The sequence below is a fragment of the Podarcis cretensis genome, assembly GCF_951804945.1.
Source record: "Podarcis cretensis genome assembly, chromosome: 3".
In the NCBI taxonomy this organism is placed as follows: domain Eukaryota; kingdom Metazoa; phylum Chordata; class Lepidosauria; order Squamata; family Lacertidae; genus Podarcis; species Podarcis cretensis.
The window spans coordinates 65613886-65635180 of record NC_137172.1 but is presented as its reverse complement, the minus strand read 5'-3'; the positions used below and the strand labels follow the sequence as shown (position 1 = coordinate 65635180).

Here is a 21295-nt window from a genome sequence, read left to right as displayed (position 1 = left end):
AGGACTGTGAATTGGTAAATATTTTGAGAATTTTGCCTGTAGTGTTTGCCTACTGAGACATTTTTAAAAAATGCCTGTGAAGTCGTACGGCTGGTAAGACTATTCAGTCATACCTTTGCTGCCCTCAACTTCTTCAAACCTCACGCCAGTAAGAAAGACCAGCGGGAGTCCTGCTCTTCCTTTGCATCTGTCTTCCTCATAAACATCACCCATGGTATCCCATTTTACAGAAGCCACAAAACATCCCATTAAGCTTTCCCATGGTCCTTTTCTTCATGGCCGTAGCACAATATGGCTGCTGGTCATGGAACCGGACATTTGATCATATTCAGGATCTGCACAATAAAAGGCATGCCTCAGCTTCACAGCTAACATGTTTTCATGGAATTATTCTGTTGGATAATATGCTTTTGTTTATCGTTTTTTAAAAATGAAATCTATGTAGCATACAGTCTTGTCAACCTTTTTTTTTTCTTCATGAAAGAATGTTTATACCTGCGGGCAAGGGCTAATGCACTGAAAGGCCTGCATTCATGGGCAGAGTATTAAGCGATTCATGGTTGCCAAGGTAAGCAGTGAAGGCATCCCCTCAGCAACTCTGATGTGTCTAAAGGAAACAGTCTCCAAGGAAACAAGCTAACTTCCTTGGAGACCAAAAATGTCCCACTTTCTTAGGTGCAAGAAAATAGTCAATCCTACAGCAAGAAGCAAAGGGATGCAATGTGTTCTATTTTTAGTTTTTCACAGTAACTTAATTTAGATTTTGCCCAAGGGTATCATTTAATTTCAGGGGGCACAGGGACTAATGAGCCACCATGGTAGAACTCCTGTCTGAGACCAGAGTCTCTTACATTTGCAAGTGTTGTGGAAGGGAACAGACCGTTTATCCTACAACAAAGTTTCAAGCATCAGCTGCAGCAGTGTTTATAGCCACAAGCTTGTTTTCAATATTGCAATCGGGGGAGGAAAACATCATGAAAGCTTTTTATTGGTGGCCTCCTTATACACAGCTGCTATCACATTCCCGTCAGGTTTCATAGATACAGTGGTACCTCAGGTTAAGTACTTAATTCGTTCCGGAGGTCCGTCCTTAACCTGAAACTGTTCTTAACCTGAAGCACCACTTTAGCTAATGGGGCCTCCTGCTGCTGCCGCACCGCCGGAGCACAATTTCTGTTCTCATCCTGAAGCAAAGTTCTTAACCTGAAGCACTATTTCTGGGTTAGCAGAGTCTGTAACCTGAAGCGTTATGTAACCCGAGGTACCACTGTGCAACACTTTTATCAGGCAAATGGAATAGCTGTCAATAAGAGGCAACCTTTTATGATCCAAATTAAGGATGTCCCCCTCCCACCCACCCAGGAGTCGAAATTTGTCATCTTGACTGTGACACTTGCTTTGAAAAGACATCAGTGTGCCACTTTCATCAAGAGTCAAGACAGTCAAAAGTAGTCTGGGAAGTCCCACTTTATCTGCCACATACAATTTTGCTTATGACATATGACGTCAGTATAATACATTTGCAATCATGCCTCTGTCATTGTCTCTAACAGTCCAGATGGCATATCTAATAGATGTCAGTCTTCCCCACTCTGTCCATAAAAGTCAACTCGATCTTCTCTTTAAAATTTATCTTTAAATCCCACTTATTTTGAAAAGCTGTTTTCAATTTGTTTTCCTGTATCTGAGGCTAGGGATTTTAGCAAAGTTCCACCTGGCCCATCACATTTCAGTCTCTCTTGGTGTGCTGCTGTGTGTTTTACACATACTTTGGGTGCCCACATGTAGAAGCACCTGGGGTACAGTCACACTGCATCAGTCGCCCCATTTTGAAAGCCACAACAGAGTAACTGGAGACTGGGCACTATTCAAGATCATATAGAGTAGTACTTTGGATCTCAAATGCCTTGGCTCCCAAACATTTGAAACCCGGAACTGAGTGCTCTGGTTTTTGAACTATTTTTGGAAGCCGAACATCCATTCTGTGGCTTCTGATTGGCTGCAGGAACTTCTGGAATGGATTCCGTTCTACTTCCAAGGTACGACTGTATATGGGCACATTCCCAAATTCACATAATTTAATACATGCTCCAGACCTGGGCTTATAACTTCTGTCTTCATTTTATCATTTAAATATTTTTAAATAAGTTTCTAAAGTGAACTAGTTGCCTGTGAGAATCAACAAGACCCAGCCTGAAGGCATACTGTGCTTGTGATGGAAAGAATCCCCTCAACTCGTCTTTGCTTACTGGTGGAATGTGGTTGGGCTTGAACAAACCTTCCTCACCCCAATTTCCACTGACTCCCCTCCTGCTCCAACCCTCTGTACCACATCTCATGCTGTTTGGGAAGGTTCTCTGACCTTCAGGAGGAACTTTGTGGAGAGGGGATATAAGAAGCTGCAGTGGGAGCTAGCAAGTGGGGGAGCTCCACAGAGTATAATACACCTTGTTCTTTTAAGATTCAAACCAGTTTGATTCTGATTCAAACCTGTGTGATTAAGGCAATATAAAAGGGGGCAATTATAAGGATGTTTAGGGGATCCAACTCCCTTGCCTGCTTCTATCATTCGAATTTAAGAGTCCTGTTTCAAAACTTCCCAAAGAAGCCTTATCTTATTTCTGCTGATCTGGAACCAGAGATGAATTTTTATTTTTAAAAATTGAATATTGAAGGATTCGTTATTCTGCATACAAATGGTTGTTGCACATGAAACTAGCTGACTTTAAAAGCCTGAGCTATTATTAGACATGCATATTTATTCCATATGCCTCTTTGATTAAGTTTAGAAGAAGGCAAATGAAGTGAGGAGCACTGAAGTGACCTTCCCAGGATGTATGGGTAGGGTGTATGGAGGTCCTGGGATGCCCAGACAACAAAACCCCCCTCTTGGCATCACTGATGTGATCCAAAGGAAAGGAAAGCAATATGTTAAGCACCATCTTGGCTGTAGGGGTTGCCATAAGGAGGCGTTTAAGATGCCATCCAAGAGTCTTAGGGACTCCACTGCATATTTTTGTAGGATATACTCCTTAGCCCTTTCTTCTCCCAAAGCTATCCCACAAGACAGTGGAGGTTTAGGATTACAGTATTCCATCTCCTAGGTTGATGAGCCTCATCTGCCCTTCGCTTCCGTCTACAGCACATACAGAAACTGCCTTCATGACCATTGGACCCACTATTGGTATCTATACATCAGAGCCTGTACAACTTTACACACAGGGGAAGGTCCTAACTCACCAAGGGTTTGAGGCCCATCAGCTACCCTTACCTGGTTTAGACGGCCAGGCTAAAGCTGGGGCATGGTTGCTGTCACATGAGCCACAGGTGAGAACTGAGTGCAGGGTGGGACCAAAGGTGGAGAAATACTCCAGAAGGAACACAATGTGCCCCCCACCAGAGGTACTACCACTCCCCTAACATCCATACATCCCAGAGAAAAAATAAAGTGGATTCAAGAAATTATTCCAATTTTTTTTTAGCAATTCCTGAGTTCTGCATTTGATTGGTTTTGATGGTAGCCCTAACTGTAAGAATAAATGAACTTCCTTTAGGAACAAAATATTTTCATAAGTGATGCGCATTGTGAATTCAGCTCTCTACCACAACCTAACTATACATTATGCTTTGCCTCAATTGACAAATGTTTATTGACAGAAAGCATGAAGATGACACATTAACGAGAAGACTTGACATTCTCATCCAAGGATGACTTCATCAAACTGACCACCAGACAAATAAACAACTTGGTTCTTGTAAAATGAATAAATTGATATGAAGTCACTGGGAAGATGATAACATTTATTTTGGGCTTTTAAATATATAGACAAAACACTTGAATCACTTCCTGATGAACCCAATAAACCATAGCAGGTTCATGCTAAGACCAAGAACGAGGCTCAGCCAGACCGAGTACCTCTGTAATTACTATTGTTCCAGTAAACATTTTTTACAATTAAGTGTCTTGTGTTTACACTTCTCATATATGTTACAAATAAAGCAATAAGACATGGATCCTACAACAATCATAAATCAGAAACAAGTAGAAAAAAACAACCCCAGGTATAACTGTTCCTATACTATATACACATGGATTCATTCATTTGACGTTTAAATAACAAGGAAATCATTTGTATTAGAGCAGCAAGATTTATTTGCTAAACTGTTTGCAGATTAACTGTTATGGGAACATTTTAATTGGAATGACTAGAACCATATACATGTCCCAAAGCCCCAGAAGTGATGGCATGGATTGGCTCTGATTATATGAACTGGTTTCCATCTAAATATTTTCCACCAGCTGTTTTGCTCTGCCTTCTTTTCCTAAAATTGAAGCTGCAAAATAGCCACAGTCACTAATCAGTTTGGTCACTGCAGATGGGCTTTGGTTTATATTTTCACTTACTCAAGCTGTGTCACTTTCTCAGACAGAGCTGCCACTACACAGAACAGTTCGAGGTTTAGCCTGTATTGTTGACCTGGGAGTTCAAGAATCTGGAAGAGAAAGAAAAAGCTGCTTGCATATATTGAAAGTCACTTGGGTTAATAATCAGTGTCATCAGCTGATGAGCCCTGTCAGCTCATGAAACCTTTGTCCCAAGCCTATTAAGCAAATGTAACATAATGGTTCTATGATGATCTTATGCAATAGTCATTGGCTGATCAAGGCAGGTCATTGTGGATGGGAAAGATGGAGAATCCTCTGTTGGATCAGAAGCCATGTGCAGAAAATGATGCCAAATGCATGGTTCCCAGAGGTGGCACTCTCCCCAGCACCACCACTTGGAGGTAATATTCATGCTTCTACAGTGGATCAGGAACCATGTGCACAACACAAGACCAATGAACCAATGCTTTAAAAATGAACTATGTGTCACTATGTGTAGGTGGATAACCTAAAAAAGATAAAATAATAAAAAGCAAGTAATCTCCAAAGCTGCTGTCAGGAATTCATATATAAAAGGGAAAGCCCATTTTTGTGTTTAAACTAAGGTGTTAGGAAACACAACTGTTCACCATTATGGGCCATTTCCTTTGTAACCATTGTAGTGTATGCCCTAATTGCGTTAAGCTAACAGAAAGCATAAATCCTGTGGATAAAAGAAAGTACGTTTCTGAGGAGTTTTAGAACTGCAACTACAAATAGTGCTGCATATCCACATAGCCTCGTTTATGGTGGAGTGAGAAAGGTCAGCAGCAGAATCTATGGACACTGAAGCTGTATTTGGAACAAAGACTGCAAGCCTCAAAAGTGAAATATTTTGTGGATCTAAGACATAATGATAAGCATTTTGGACTCTTGAAAAGGTTACCAGTCTGAGGCACAATGGGAAGCATAGTTAAGAAGAGAAAAGTTTCCATTTAATAGAACTGGCCTCTATTGTGTCTTCTTCACTGCATCCTGAATCATCTGTTTGCCTATTTTAAGGAAAGTTGGAAAGTGCTTATCAGAAAGGTAATAATAATAATAATAATAATAATAATAATAATAATAATAATAATAATTCTCTGGGTTGTGCTTCAGGGCTGATGGGCTTAGTGCTGTTCTTTTCTTTAGAGGGTCCAGCACTCAGGAGAAGCATCTTCTTTCCCTCCAATGATTCTGGGCCCTGATATATGACCATAGTGGGATGCTATGCTGGGAGCAGGGCCCAGAGGGAAGGATAGTCCAGTGCAGCTGCCTAACATTTCTGTTTCAAATGTAAGGTTTTAAAAGATTACATTATACTGGCCTCAGCTACAGTCGGCCAGCTGAAGCCCCAGACACCCAAACGGCTCCCCCTAGTCCTGCATTTCACTGCACTGAGAAGCTCACACAGAAAGTTTTAGGATCATGACTGTGCCTAGTGGTTTGTCCTAGGCATCTGGTATTCAGAAGGATACCAACTCAACACTACTCCAGCCTGCAGTGACATCAGCACATAGAATCATACATGTTGGAGGCGGCGGATCTTAGCAAAAGTGGTGCCACTATCAGAGTTCTTGAAAATAGCCCTCCCTCTAAAATGTTAATGTCCCCTTTCAGCAATAAAAACTGTGTGTGTGTGCAAGTCCTCTCAGTGGAATGAGGACATTCTACCAAGTCTTGGTTTTTATTGAAGCATTCCACACCAGACCCCAAATAGCATCTGCCCCACCATAATTCCTGCATTAAATTACTGGCGCAATATGTTTATTGCCGGTGGTTAGCTTTTAGCCTTTGAAATAGTTATGATGTGAGCCATTTTTTATACTACAGTTTGTAAGGAGAAGTTGTAATTCAAATTTGTTTTGCAAATACTTCGACAGACTAAAGCGGTCTTCTTTTTCCTCCACAGTGTTTGAAGGTTGGATTAATCTCCTGCAGATTTTTTTTTATAAAAAATATCTCAAATAGTAAGCACTCAATACCTTTTTCTCATGTGCTACCTGGTATGTGCAGCAGCCACAGCAGCAGCATAGGCTCCCTATATCTGACTTCCTAAGCCAATCATGGGTGAGACGGGAAACTAATAATCACACTACTCAAACATCACTTGACAATGCAATTGTTGTTCATACTTTAAATTAGATGCAGAACATCATAAGCTCCAGACTTCAATGGCCATTGCCTATAAATAAAATGTATTCCAAGAGCTGGTTGGACTAGACTCAAGCAATGACATGCATGTGTAGCTGAGTGGTCCTGATTTCCCTTCTATGCTTCCATGATTTTCTAAACTTTTAGGTTACAGCCAATAAAGTCACTGCAATGGAGCATCTCCCCCACATCACTTGTGCCTTCAGCATCTGCTCTGGGCTTCCCCACAACCTTCCAAAGCAGACTGGGGGACGGTGCATGGTGTGAGGGGAAGATCCATTGCATGAGCAGAAATTCTGTGTGTGCAATGACTTTTCCAGATTCAACCCTCTGTACTGGGGTAAGCCCAAGGGGATGCTTTGCATCACACCCCCTTGGTGATCTTTCTTTCTTTCTTTCTTTCTTTCTTTCTTTCTTTCTTTCTTTCTTTCTTTCTTTCTTTCTTTCTTTCTGTGGCTGGCAGTTATTGTTTTAATAGCATTTGAAAAGCACTGGTCTCTTCAGGGAACATTGCCATCCTTTCCACAAAATGAGGATCTTGGCCAGCTTGAATGTGTGGCAAATTATAGAGCATTCTCCTCCTAAAACATACAGTTGTGGATATCCTGAAAGGAAGAAAGTCTGCTGGTAACTCCCCTTGATATCAATCCCACAGCAGCCTGCCCTCCGCCCAGATTCCTCCTTTGCCTCAGAAACCATGAAAGTATAACATGCACCTTCCTCTCTCTTTGTTTGGATTTGAAGCCAGGTAGGAGCAGCAGCTATCAATTTAGGTAGATGTACAGCTGAGTAAATAAAATGAAAGGCAAGTATAAATGTGTTTCCTCATGCAAAGTTTGAAAAACAGGCTTGGCAGATGCAGAGAAAAAAAAATCTAAACAAAACAGGAAAAGAGGGGCTGCTTATAAATTATACTTTTTTCACCTCAAGCTTTCTCGATAGCCCAGAAGTAATAAGAACGGGTGTTTCTTGGACTGGCTAGGCAGGCATTCCAGCTCTAAATGGCTTCCTGTTCAAAATGTTCAAAGCCAAGAAGACTGAGGGCTCCCCCCACTTTCTGGGGTTGGTTACAAGTGTGTGAAGCATGAGCTTTTATTTCTGGCCAATGCAAATGTTTTTACATCTCCCCTCCAGCCCCCCAGAAGGATGGCAAAATGTGACCAAACTGTTTTCTTCTTCAGCTAGGAAGTTCAGTGATTAGCCTTCAGTTAATCTGTAAACATTCACACTTCCCGTTAAAGACGGTTTGGGGGCTGAAGGAGAGGACCAGTTCAATGTCATTCTGTGTTGGCATCCACACATGTTACTCAGGCTGAAGGCCTGCTCCACAACTTAGGCTGAAGTAACATGAGGGAAAGCTTGGATGTTTGAGGGTGTGAAATGTACTAAACCATTTCCCTCCCAATACACCTGAACCTATAATTCACAAATTATAAACTCTAGGCCCGGTTTTGGTTTTTTGGTCACATCAGCCTCAAATATTATTTAGTACGGCATGTTCTCCATAGATTTTCTTTACAAAATAACGAACACCCTAATTATGTTGCTAAGAGTGAAAATAACACACCCAGAAAAAAAGGGTATGTAATGAGTTGTGCCACAAATGAACCAAGGAAAGATCCCTCTTGAAACCACTGGAATATCTTACGTCCAGATTTATTCGGTCCTTCAGACCAACCAACAGCCTTTCCAGTTACTGTTTTTTCTAGCTTCTTCTGCTTCTTCTTTTTGAAGATGAAGCTATATTTATTAAGTGCAATAGTCCACATAACTGTGGAGTGCTTCATTTCAATACCATGGAATACACTCAGAATTTAAAGCAAGCACGGTAAATGCAGTCGAATGCAAAAAAAGCTCTTAATAAGAACACAAGGAACCCCCTGTTGGTTAAGACAAAAGTCCTGTCTTGCTCAACAACCTGCCTCCCCCAGCGGCCAAACAGATGGCCGTTAGGCAGGAGCTAAACGCAATAGATCTCTTCTTCAATAGACTTCTCCTGCTCCCCATTACCTGAAATTCAGAGGCATTTCACCTCTGATCCTGGAAATAGTAGTGCTTGACAATGGAATGGGATTACCATTTTGTACTAAATGGTACTTTGGTATAACCAAAACACAGATGATGGAGTTCAGGTGAATGGTATCTTTGAAACCTTTGCACTTAAAAGAGCTGTTCTTTAGCTTATGACCGCATAAAAAAGCACTGAGAACAAGATGATGTCACCACACTATGCCTGTTCAGAAAAAAGGGGTGGGGGGATCTGTTTGTGGAGAATGTAAGCTTTTGTTTACAGCTTTCAGTTTCAAACACGGTATAAATTACAAAAGATGTTCAGTAGATAGGTATCACTACTCCAATACTATTCTAAGGTTCTAGTCTCTGGTGTTTCAATCTATGTATTAAACACGTATTTGCAAGCTTGGATTTTTCTGTAAACCACTTTGAGATGTATGGTGAAAAGCAGGGTATTATAAATTTCTTAGATAAATTTAAAAAATAGAACAAATATACCATCAGAAGCACTACATAGTGTACTAGAGTAGATCTGCAGGGCTGATGAAGCCCTTTGCACTCCAAGAATACTCTACGAATGCAAAGCCAGAGAGAATGGGAAAGGACAGACCAAAGGCGTAGAGACTGCAAGGCTGATGAAGGAACTTGGCAGCGGAAATGTAGCTCATTTTTGCATGTGTGACTTTTAAACTTTTTTCCAGGGTGCTTTGTGTATGAGTGTCTATATTTTCAATCTGAATATAAAACAGACATTGGCTAGAATCCTTCCAGAATGACTGGAATGTATATTTGATTTACAAACAGCCTTATAGTGCCTTTTCTCCCACAATAATAACAATATTTATGAGAGGCACATTCCAGACTAAAAGGTATTCTCAGCTTTTGCAAACGCCCTGACTTGTACAGCTCAGCCCCTCCGACTTCCTTAACTATACTGGGCAGGGTGGGATGGAAGAATTTCATTTGACTGGCACATGTGATTCACCCAGATGGCATCTAAGGTAAAAGGAAGAGTTTAAGGACCATTTACAATAGCTGAAGGATTCCTAAAATTTCTTATACCAGGTAAGAGAAAAATCTTAATCCTGTTACATGAGCCTAATATACTTCAGACTATTTCAGTGAATCACTGCCATTACCAATATACACAGCTATGTACTGCATTAGCTTCCCAGACACTGAACACAATGTTGGCAAAATTGATAAAATATAAACCTAATGAGTCAGCCGCCAAACTTTTTTTTTTTTTTGTAATCTCCAAGACATATAGAAGACAGCTCAGACATATTGCCTTTGGCCCAGCTGCAGAAGTATTGGAAAAGCTTGTGTGATAGCAGTCTAACTGCTGACAAATGGTACAGTAGTAGAACTTACATGGAAAATATAAGAGAACTCTTTTGGAGAAACTAGGCATTTGTTCACATCCTGGAGAGCTTGTTCAAGGTCATTTAGGTCAAGCACAAAATCCTGGGAAAAAATAAAATACAGAAAGTTATATTGGATGAAATACCCCATCTTCATCTTCTTGCTTTGTACAACATGGTTTAGACGCCATGTTCTGGCCTTCTGCTAACAACCCACTGCTAGTAGAATAGCAGAGTCTAAATTAGCCACACCCAGTAGCCTTCCTACTTGGATGTTCTCTGTCACCCAGGCAGTGGCGGAGCTTCATGCGGGGGGGGGGGGGTAGCTGCGATGGCACCCTACCAGGATTGCGCTGCCGGGGGGCGGTGTGCTCCCCCTGTACTCTTCCTCCACCATTGCACCCAGGGCCCCCTTGACTGTGTTCCCATTGGCTCATGAGCTGTAGCATAGTGACTCCGGAAGGTGAGTCTGGTGCCATCCAGATCTCATCCTTCAGTGCCTTCACTTTGAGACAGGATGTGGACATCCTCAAAGAATGAGGCAGAGGTGGGCAAGATTTGAGAATAAGCTGTACTCAGCCACAGGCATGCCAATGACGGCCCTTCTCTTCTCATTTGTTGAAAGAGTTTTCGCTGTCACTGCAAGGCAGCGGTGGCGCTCTTATAGGCATTTCACTTCTCAGGGGTGAGATCTGAGGTGGCACTGGTTTCTCCCTAAGAGGGGCAAAATGGCAGCCAACAGCCTTTGTGCTGGATTGAAGTGTGGTGTGCAGTGATGCAGCACCCTTCAATGCAAGAAGGCAGTTTCCAAATGTATTTTCCTGGGGGTGGTGGATTTTCAGCAGTGGTGAGCAGGCAGAGAGCAATGGCTAGGTGCACATTCACTCTGTCGTCCCTCCCAATATGCAACCTGAGGCAAAGGGCTCAAATTGGCTAGCGGTAGGGCTGAGACTGGATAAGTTAGCTCAGTCAGTGTTGGCTTTTGCAGGTCAGTATAGTAGTATTCTGGAAAAGAAGCTGAACAGCTCTGCTTTAATCCTTGAATGTCTCCCAAGTCACTGATAAAAATGATGTGACAGTGCAGTTGCAAAGTGGAAACACAACGCTCTCTGGCACAATAGTACATTCACAGGGCTGACAAATATTAGCTAATTAGCTATGTGGAACACAGCTTTGTAACAGCTTATAAATCATAAAATAATTTATCTTATTTTACAAGTTCACTAAAGCAATTGTAGGAGCACAGAACCTTACTTTAATCTTTTTTAATAGCTACAGTTACGTTTTTTCTTGATGTATATAGATGTCTTATCATTTTTATACAATTTTTATAAAGTTCTGATCATGAGACTTCCCCCCACTCACCATTAAAATTATGGGAGCCTTCACACTCTGGTTTTTCACATTTATTTGAGCACTAAGTTAAAACAGGGACATGGGTGGCGCTTAGGGATGTGGGTGGCGCTGTGGGTTAAATCACATAGCCTAAGGCTTGCCAATCAGATCTGCGGTTTGAATCCCCGCGACGGGGTGAGCTCCCATTGCTCGGTCCCTGCTCCTGCCAACCCAGCAGTTCGAAAGCATGAAGTGCAAGTAGATAAATAGGTAGCACTACAGTGGGAAGGTAAACGTCATTTCTGTGCGCTGCTCTGGTTCGCCAGAAGCGGGTAAGTCATGCTGGCCACATGACCTGGAAGCTGTACGCCGGCTCCCTTGGCCAATAAAACGAGATGAGTGCCACAACCCCAGAGTCGTCCGCGACTGGACCTAATGGTCAGGGGTCCCTTTACCTTTACCTAAGTTACAGCAGACAAAGATGATATCCCACAAACTTCAGTATGTTTGCAGTGTAGTTAACATGTACCTTATCTGGGTGCAATCTCTGATATAGAGCACTTTGTAGCCTTCTTTCTTCTGGAGGAATCTTGGAATTCTGAACAATTGACTCTAAATAAGCTTCTTTATTTTTCTGTTCTAAAATCCTCTTTGTATCTAGATAACAGAAAGTGAAGGAGACAGGAAATGAACAAACAAAAACACTGGTAAAACAACTTTATCAAATAAAGTAAGATTCTCAGGATTCTGCAGCATCTCAGTTTTTTTGTGGCTCTGAAGCATATGGCATCCACAAAGAAATTTGAGAAATTTGTTTGAGAAATCATTTCTAGTTATTATATAAAGCCACCTGATCTGCAACTAAGGATGGAAGACTCTGTCAGTGTCAGTTTCCTCAGTTTCCCATTCTTCCAGTCTTAAATTCAGTTTCCACAGCTGTTTGTGAATATTAATTAAAATAATCTTCATTAAAATTCACCAGCATTTTATCCATACTTTCTCCTATTATACGCATTTTCTACACATTGTCTAGTTGGAGAACTGCATTGCTAAATTTGGCAAAGTGAGAATTTTGAAGTCTAGCACGGTTTCAGTCTGTGCATTGGGTGGAGATGTGTGAGTTGGCTAGTTTCTCCTTAAAATGCATACAAAATTGAATCTCTCCTGGGAAGAGTTTGTGGTCAGGGGACAGTCCCAAGGGCCAGAGAAAGATGAATGGATGTCCATATTTGGCTCCCACGCCTCAGATTCCCCATCTCTTTTTTTTATATCACAATATTCTACTGTGAATGTTTTCTGGTTATTGTTTCTTTCTTTCTGTAACCCTCTTGAACTCTTACTTACAGTTGTCATGGTACAATCTTCATTTTTTTCTTAGCCCACAGCAGCACATAAGGTTCAGTTGTTTTCAGGAAGCATTGGGCACAGTCCAACTCCATTCTACAACCCCCCTTCCCCTATCCTAAAAGGATGAGATGTACTCTGTTGGGCCAAATGTCCCATTACTATGTGAATAAGGAGTAATGGGAAGCAAACAGCCTGCTGTCATTTCTGTTTCTTCCTTAGTGCTGTGACATGATGAGATAAGAGAGTGAAAAGGAAGTCCTGAAGTTGCCTGGGGATATTTTTGTTTCCCAAATGAAGACAACTCTTGCCAGTAAATGAAGATCCGTAAGAATCAAGTTCAGCTCGCAAGTGGCCATGGTAAACAACTGGAGGGCTCTGATAGCATATTACAAGACATGCCTTCTCCACAACATCCTTGTGCAAGTCATTAAAAAAAGAAGAGGATTTCCTGACTGGGTACATAATGAAACAGGGCAAATATTCTGAAACCAGAAAAATGCAAATAGCACTATCAGTTCAGATTCACATGGTATCACCTCTCTGTGTTTTTGTATTAGGATTTTTTTTGGGGGAAATTGTTAATAAAAATAAAATGAATGGGGGTTGTTCCTCTATGGCAGGGGCGGCCAGCCTGGTGCCCTCCAGAGATTACAATTTCCGTCATCCCTGACCCTCGGTGGGACTTTTTTTTTTTAAAGATATTTATTAAGATTTTATATAATAAAACAGACATACGAAGAGAAAAAAGATATAACAAGATATAACAAAAGGAAAAAGTACATCATAAAGAAACAGAAAAAGACAATAAAAACATAATCATAAACAAAAAAGAATCCATTTTTTAAAAAACTTATTATCTATGTAACCTTTCTTGACTTCCTCACATCTCCCTTTTTTGTGTTCCCCTTTACACAATCAAGTTCAGCAAATTCTAACCCTCTTTCAGACCTCGTTTATAATTATATATTTCAACCTATTATGTCTCCAATTTTCCTTCTCTTTTCATTATCAAATTTTGACTATTCTTAATAACTTAAACCTTTATGCCATTTTGTTTAAGTTTGACATAATATTACTCTGATCTTTTCCCCCTTTTCTTTTTAATTTTTTTTACATACTCCTTTTAACTAGATCACTGATGCCATATTCTCTTTAAATCCAACATCACTTTAACATTCATGACCCTCGGTGGGACTTTGAACAATAAGGTCAGGAAATGTGAGGTTGGAATAGAACTCATCATATTTGTGCAATGAAAAATGGCTTGTGATTTACTGTTCTTTATTTTAAAAAGTCATGTTCATCAAAATACTTACCACTCAGCTCTGATAATCTTGAACAAATTTCTTTATACCTGCTCCAGAAGAATTTTATTTTAAGGTCAAGGTTTTCATATGCATTAGCCTCAAATTAAAAATAAGGTTAGTTTCAATTAAATGGACCCCAAAAAGCAAGTTTTCGTACATATTTCCTTCTTCACAGGCACAACAGCATCCTGGCATTAGTGCAATGGATTTTCAGGCTAGTAATTTTTTTGTGGGCAAGGAAAGGTGAGAAAACAAGCCTTTAAGTTTTAACAGACTCTTATGATACCAAGTTACAAGTGCAGAAACAGAGCTCCCACCATTTACAATATCTGGATTCTCTTAGACTCACTCTTTAATTTATGTGATCTCATCAAAAAAAGGGAGAAGTCAGCCAATTATATTTGTTTGTTTCCCTTATCCTGTGTTGGTAAATGGCTGCTCTGATACCTTCACTGATACCTGCATATGATAATTAAGATTTCTTGTCACTTTGCAGTGGTTCTGTAATCTGGTTTCTAACAACCTAAAACCTGTAGATCACATGGACTTCTTGTGCTAATAAGCACCACAAGTGACTTATTGCCATCCGCTTTATCAGTGGGGCAGGGAAAAATACTTCCTGAAGTGATTCTTGAAGTGTAGCTGTTCATAAGCAAGTGAAAAAATAATTATTCTTGTGCAAATCTTTCCATACTTCCTTCCATCCCCCAAATATTGCTTTTCCTTTAGTTGCTACCAAAGTTTACCCAACGTGAAATTTACAAGGAGAATCTAAGATTCTCAGGTTAAACATTTGAGGATTTTTTTAGGAAGCAAAAGTTTAGGAAGCAAAACGTAATTACTGTTTTTCATGAACATTTTCAGCATCATCAAAATAGGCACTCCTTTCTTGGCATTTTTTTCTGAGATTCTTTTGAACATGTTTATGCCAGGGCTAGGCTGTGTGCGGCAGCCTGAAGTATGGCTATCAGGGCCAATTTAAAATTTATGTAAACCATTAGGGATACTGGAATGTTTCAGGACTTGGGAAGACCATGTTGCTCAATGAAGGCTTGGTTGGAACAGGAAGTGCTCTTATTCTCTTTCATGAATAGGAGGATCCAGCGAGATCCACCTTCACTGACATCTTTTTGGTGCCAGGTAAAGATTTATCCTCCCCACCCCTCCCAGTCTTTTGATAGACTGAGATGATGCTGTTACTAGTGTGCTGCCAAAGCTGCTTCTTACTATTAGGGGGATTGGTTGTTGTTTTGTCTTTATAATATCTTTATATTCATTTTTCTAAATGCAACTAGCAAGTTGCTGGGGAAACTCAGCCGGATGGGTGGGGTATAAATAATAAATTATTATTTTTATTATAAGTCCAATTAACAATACTACTATTAATGAACAGCTGGCTGTCAGTCTGAAGGCAGGATGTACAATGCGATCCAGCGGGAAGCAGAGCTGGGCTTTGCATGGTCAAATGCCCATTTAGAAAGCTAGTGCCTTTGAACCTTGTATAAATTAATATGTTATGTCATGAGTGATTACAAGTAATTTTGCTCAAGGTGAAGCTTTAGAGGCCAACTATCACTTCCTATTATATACATGCAACAAAGTCAGTTGACTTTAACAGGACTTGCGACCATATAGCTAAGTACAAAATGTATTTACCCTCTTGAATTAACATCACTGTTTTATTATGTTTTCAACATTTCATCAAACAATGATCATGAATGGAGTGATGCTTGCTGCTTATTTTACCTGTTTGACCAGCATAGATGAAAGTTTAGAGGATGGAATTCCACAAAGGTTGTCCCCCTTTCCATCCATATTTAGAAGAAGCTTCGTGTCTTTGCCTTTCCGCCTCTTCTGTCCTTTCTTCTGCTTAGTTGTTTTGGATAACTGCTCTGTCATTGTTGCCTGGAGTTGCATTCTTTGATCTGACCATTAAGAAAGATCAGGTTGTAGCCATTTATAACGTCTATTTTTGCCCACATTCATCACTAAGCTTAAACTGCCAGCATAACATTATGAGAGCTATTGGCACAGTTTGTTTGGATATTCCATGAGGCATACCCCATGAAACAAGAACGATTTAGTGTTGTTTGTAGAAGAGTGGTAAATAATGTGGCCAATTAATTTGTACATTCTTAAGGACTACACTGTGAGGTGTATCATGCAATTTGCAAGAAAGCAGTCCCTGGCACTGGTAGATTTTGAATGTTAACTGACACCAAACCTAGGCAGGAGAGTGTAAGCAACTGTGTATGGATGACTAGTTATATTGATCGGATAAGGCTTTCTCAGATTTTTGGAAATTTGACTTATATCTTCTCAAGGACCATATTAGAAATTTTGATACGTCAAAGTCAGCTAGGTAGACAAATTAGGGCCAAATTAGATGATACATGGAATGTGTGGTGAACACTTCCCTCCTGCACTGCAGCCCCCACAAAATTGCCCTCCAAAACTGCTTTACACTTAGAGAGTGAAGCTGCCATTGATTAACTCCCATTGATTAACATTGCCATCATCCTGATCCTCACAGCTGCTTTTTAAATACTAGCCATTTGGATTTTAAAACAAAACAAAACAAAACAAAACAAAACAAAACAAAACAAAACAAAACAAAACAAAACAAGATAACCTGAAATGCAGTCACATATTCGCCATGTTATATAGTTTGACCCACAAAAAATTATTGCCTTGTATGTATTTTTATGAACACCAGGATTGGCTCACCATTTATAACCAAGTATGAAGTATGTTTGAACATAAAGGAAACTTATCTACTCAAGTGAGGGCTTTCTTCCTTCATTTTGAGTAAGTTATTCAGTGAGGAACTTTTTCTTTTTTGAAAAAGAAGAAGGTAGATATGAAAACATGCCATCCATTTGCACAAAAAATGCTTTTTTTTTTTGGCATATATTATGTATGTGAAAGTCAGTTCTCTTGAATACCATGTTCAGAAGTGCATAATAGCCCCAGATGGGTTTGAAATTAGAGAAGAGCATTAAGGCAGATGGGTTTCATTCTCATGTCAAAATGACATAACCTTTTCCCAGCAGTTAATCAAATTTTACAAAAAAGGGAAGTGTTTTCTGTTTGCCCTCTAAGCTAAGGATTCTAATAACAGTTAATTCAGAGCTAGGCAAAATATTCCAAACACTGTTTGGTCCCACAGCCACTTGAGCTAAAGCTTAGGCAGTGGCCTTTATATGCTTTTTGTAAGTCTGCTTTTAGTTCACGTGAAGGCAGGCAAGGCTTGGGGTGGAATCGGTCACACAAGCTAGCTGGAGTTGGGAGCTTACAGTGAGTATGCAAAAAGAATTTACTGAAGCTTTCACTGAGTTGGGTTCAGGAAGTTCCTAACTCTTGGCCAGGCATGCTTAAGGATCACACAAGTCTTTTGTCCCCAAGCTTTGGCAGCTTATCTGAGCTGTGCTGGGTGAGCTACAACCATCCATTGTGGCCTCAGAGGAGGAGGACTTTTTTTGAGAAGAATAAAAGGGCATCTCTGGGAGAACATGGCTAGCTGTGATCTTTTGGTCAACAGTAATATGAGATCATGCGGTAGTCGCACATTCTTCCATTCCCCAGTAGCACAGTGTCTGAGCTCCAGAACATGAACATGAAATCGTTCACAGTGTGGAATAATGAGCAGATTGTGCAATCAAGAATTAAGTTATGAAGAAATGCAGACTCTGTGCTTTGGAAACTCAATTTAGCACTATGAATGGAACCAGCTTTGAAAAAGGGGTATGTTGTGTGATGAAACCACTTGGCAAAGCCAATGGAGGAGGATGCACATGACTCCTGCTTTTAATCTGCAACAGATACTGATGATGCGTCAAGAGCACCAAAGGGGCAAAGCATCCAACCAGAGAGGCAGATTTTATCAGAAACCTGTTGGGAGTCAGGGGCAGAATTCTAGAGGATAAACACAATGGCAACTCAATTTGGCAGAGGAGTAGGCTGCAACAAAGTTACTTAATTAGACTTATTGCACCCCTAACATGCAACTGCTTTGTATGAATCAACAAATGTTGACAACTGAGCAAGAAGACAGAGCGTGGTTTTAATATGTATTTTCCTAAAGGCATTTCAGCCACCGCAGAACCAAAAGTACAGCCAAAGCTCTGCATGCCTAGCATTTGACAGGAGGTGTTTATCTGGACTCCCCAAACAGGCATTTCCCAAAGGATTTAACATTTCTATTTGCCAAATGCAGGTGGACAAGTTGTAGCTTATAATGTGGTCATTGTACATCATTCTGTGTGACACCTGCCTGCCTGCCTATCAAATCTATCTAGTGTATTGACTGGCTAGAGGCTGTTCCTGAAGATAGGCTGCAAACCAGGTTTTATTTTGGGGACGGGGAGGAAGAGTGAGGAATCCATGTAATATATTGGCTAGCGTGTAATTTATCTATCAGGAAACAAGCACACAATTTAGCAAAAGTGGAGCGGTGACTATAACTGTATTCCTGTGCATGCTTAAAGGTAAAGGGTAAAGGAACCCGTGACCATTAGGTCCAGTCATGACTGACTCTGGGGTTGCGGCGCTCATCTCGCTTTATTGGCCGAGGGAGCCGGCATACAGCTTCTGGCTCATGTGGCCAGCATGACTAAGCCACTTCTGGTGAACTGGAGCACCTCACGGAAACGCCGTTTACCTTCCCGCTGGAGCAGTTCCTATTTATCTACTTGCACTTTGATGTGCTTTCGAACTGCTAGGTTGTCAGGAGTGGGGACCGAGCAACGGGAGCTCACCCCGTTGTGGGGATTCGAACCGCCGACCTTCTGATCAGCAAGTCCTAGGCTCTGTGGTTTAACCCACAGCACCACCCGCGTCCCATGCATGCTTACCTGGCCCATTAACCTCAATGGAAGCTCTGAAGAAGAACACACAGAACAGGTCTAAATGTTTATTTGACATTGGCAGGACTTAAGTGAGCTTCAATCAGTATCATTCAGGGCTGGCACTAGACCTCCAGAATGCCCTCAGCACAGTGCTACTACTGGGCCCCCCTACTCTCATGGTCATGACTACACAGTATTTTCTCTCTTCTGTTGCTGCAGCAGCAACAACACCCTGCCAGCCCCCTGGAAGCATGTTAGTGGTTGGGCAGGTGGCAGTCTCACTTTTGAATGGGAACCAAGCTTGGTTCCTATCTGTGGTGGCTACCTGCCATCTTTATTTATCCAAAATGTTTCCCCAGCTGGGTTTGATAGATGTTATACACCTACAGACTGTGGCATTGCAGTGTGGATAAATGTGAGCCACCACCATGGATGGGCACTGAGCTTTGTTGCCATTCAAAAACGGCACCATCACCTGCCCACCACTAAAAACAGATGTCTGAGGGCCTTGTGGGCCATAGCAGTGAATGGTGGTTTGGCCAGGCTAGACTAGTAAGGAGCTCTTTAGAGCCTCTGGGCCCCTGATTCCTGGCACCAGGCTTGGACTCATTCCATTGCCTTTAATGAGACACAGAGCCATTCAACACATTATCCATCACACAAATTCTGTCACCAGCCATTCCAATTAGCTGCATCAGAGGGAGAGCTGAGAAAGGAAGGATCCCTTCATTATTCAACATTATGCTATCTGAATTTGCTTCCCTTCATCTCCTCCATTTGCCCCTTTTGCATCATTGCCATTATACAAAACAAACTGTAGTGAAAAGAGGAAAACTGTGGTGGTCAAATTCCAGAATGTACCATTTCAGACTGCACATGAGAACAGTGCTTGAACCCTCTCTAATGTAAACAAACAAAATCCTCTGTATGTGAGAGCATACCAAAAGGAAAGTTTAGCATAATCATATCACTGATGCACTAATTTAGTACCCGTAGGGAGCATTTCATTCAAAAACAAAAGCCACCAATCTAAATCCACAATCCAGAAAAGTCATGCATTTAACTGTGTGCTGAATGTGCTTTAAATATATGGTGTGAATGTGCCCACAATCTACCATTTCATTCTGCACAATGTGCAGGCAGTAGTGGTCACAATTTTCTTCTGCAGAACAGGAGAGGAAAAAGTCCCGGGCTACATTGAAGAAGCCAACACTGTAGTTCCCCCGCATAGCAACACTGTCCCTATTCCTAGAGGGATGTCAGCATGGGAAAGAGCTGCAGTGTCGCTTCGCTTATGTGATTTAAGGCTTTAACACATTACATGGAAATGATTGTGTTGCAGCAACACCTACATCACCAGTGCAAAGTGAAAAAGAGACCTAACTTCTTCCTTTTTTTTTGCACTTCAAGTGTCTACAGACTCTGTTCTTTTCCATTACAATTTCTTTTTCATAGCATTATTCCTGTTTTTCAATGAGCTTCTTCACTGTTTAAATAATCTTGCCTTGAAGTTCTTGTACTGTGTTCACAATGTCCTTTTTTCTTTCCAAAAGTGTCTTCATCTTAAACTGCATTTTTTCCAGTTGATCTGATACAGATCCCTATGAGGTAAAAAAAGAATGAGAAAGGGAAAAAAACAAACAGCGCCTTGGGATTTTAAAGGGAGAAGAGAGGAAAAGAAGTTCAGCCATTAACATTTGTTCTCTCCTGTTAATGTGAGGTAAGAAATTAAAGGCTTATCATCCGTAATTATGTCAGAACACAGCTTGGGGTGTCTGTGTTGTTTAAAGCTGCTGGTGTTTCATTTTTCTGTTGTTGTATCAAAAGGACCCAGGCAAATGCAATCACCACAGAATTCTTGGATCCAAGTTATTATTCTAGTAAGTGGTTTTTAAAAAATCAAAAAGGCCTTTTTTGCTTTTTGGCCATCTGCTTATTACAAATAATATCAAAGAAATTCTGAGGGCTAAAGATCTGGTGCTCACAAAAGTTTCAGTGGCATTTGAGGAGAAAAGCAATTGAAGAAGGAGGGGCCTATAATCCAATACCACATGCCTGGGAACAAGTCCCATTGAATACATTTTATCAAATATCTAAAGGATGGTATTGTTATGCTGGATTACTCTAATTTTCATGTAAAGTTACCACAAAATGTGCATCTCTCTGTGTGTGTGTTTTCTTTTAGTAAATCAGCTTCTGAATAGCCAAGTCTCTTCCCCATGACTGTAGAGTTTTGCATTCATAATCTAAAAATTATGCAATTGAATCACTGTCATGCAGCTGACTAGATCTTGCCCTGAGCCTGACCCTAGCTAGGATCATGGGTAGGCAAACTAAGGCCCGGGGGCCAAATCCGGCCCAATCGCCTTCTCAATCCGGTCCACAGACGGTCCAGGAATCAGCATGTTTTTACATGAGTAGAATATGCCCTTTTATTTAAAATGCATCTCTGGGTTATTTGTGGGGCCTGCCTGATGTTTTTACTCAAGCTGAGGGAGCCAGCGTTTGTCCATAGACAGTTTT

General features: G+C 40.8%; 1 protein-coding gene across 1 annotated transcript in view; it reads right to left on the bottom strand.

Moving 5' to 3' along the window:
- The window catches only part of LOC307213007 (uncharacterized protein), a 108682-nt gene that overhangs the window by 8225 nt on the left and 79162 nt on the right, over nucleotides 1–21295 (bottom strand). Inside the window, exons 16-21 of the mRNA XM_079970627.1 lie at nucleotides 20277–20373; nucleotides 15672–15850; nucleotides 13935–14022; nucleotides 11801–11928; nucleotides 9947–10039; nucleotides 4406–4494 (exon numbers count right to left, since the gene is read on the bottom strand). Of these exons, the coding sequence (XP_079826753.1) occupies nucleotides 4406–4494; nucleotides 9947–10039; nucleotides 11801–11928; nucleotides 13935–14022; nucleotides 15672–15850; nucleotides 20277–20373 (674 nt within the window). The remainder of the gene's footprint in view (nucleotides 1–4405; nucleotides 4495–9946; nucleotides 10040–11800; nucleotides 11929–13934; nucleotides 14023–15671; nucleotides 15851–20276; nucleotides 20374–21295) is intronic.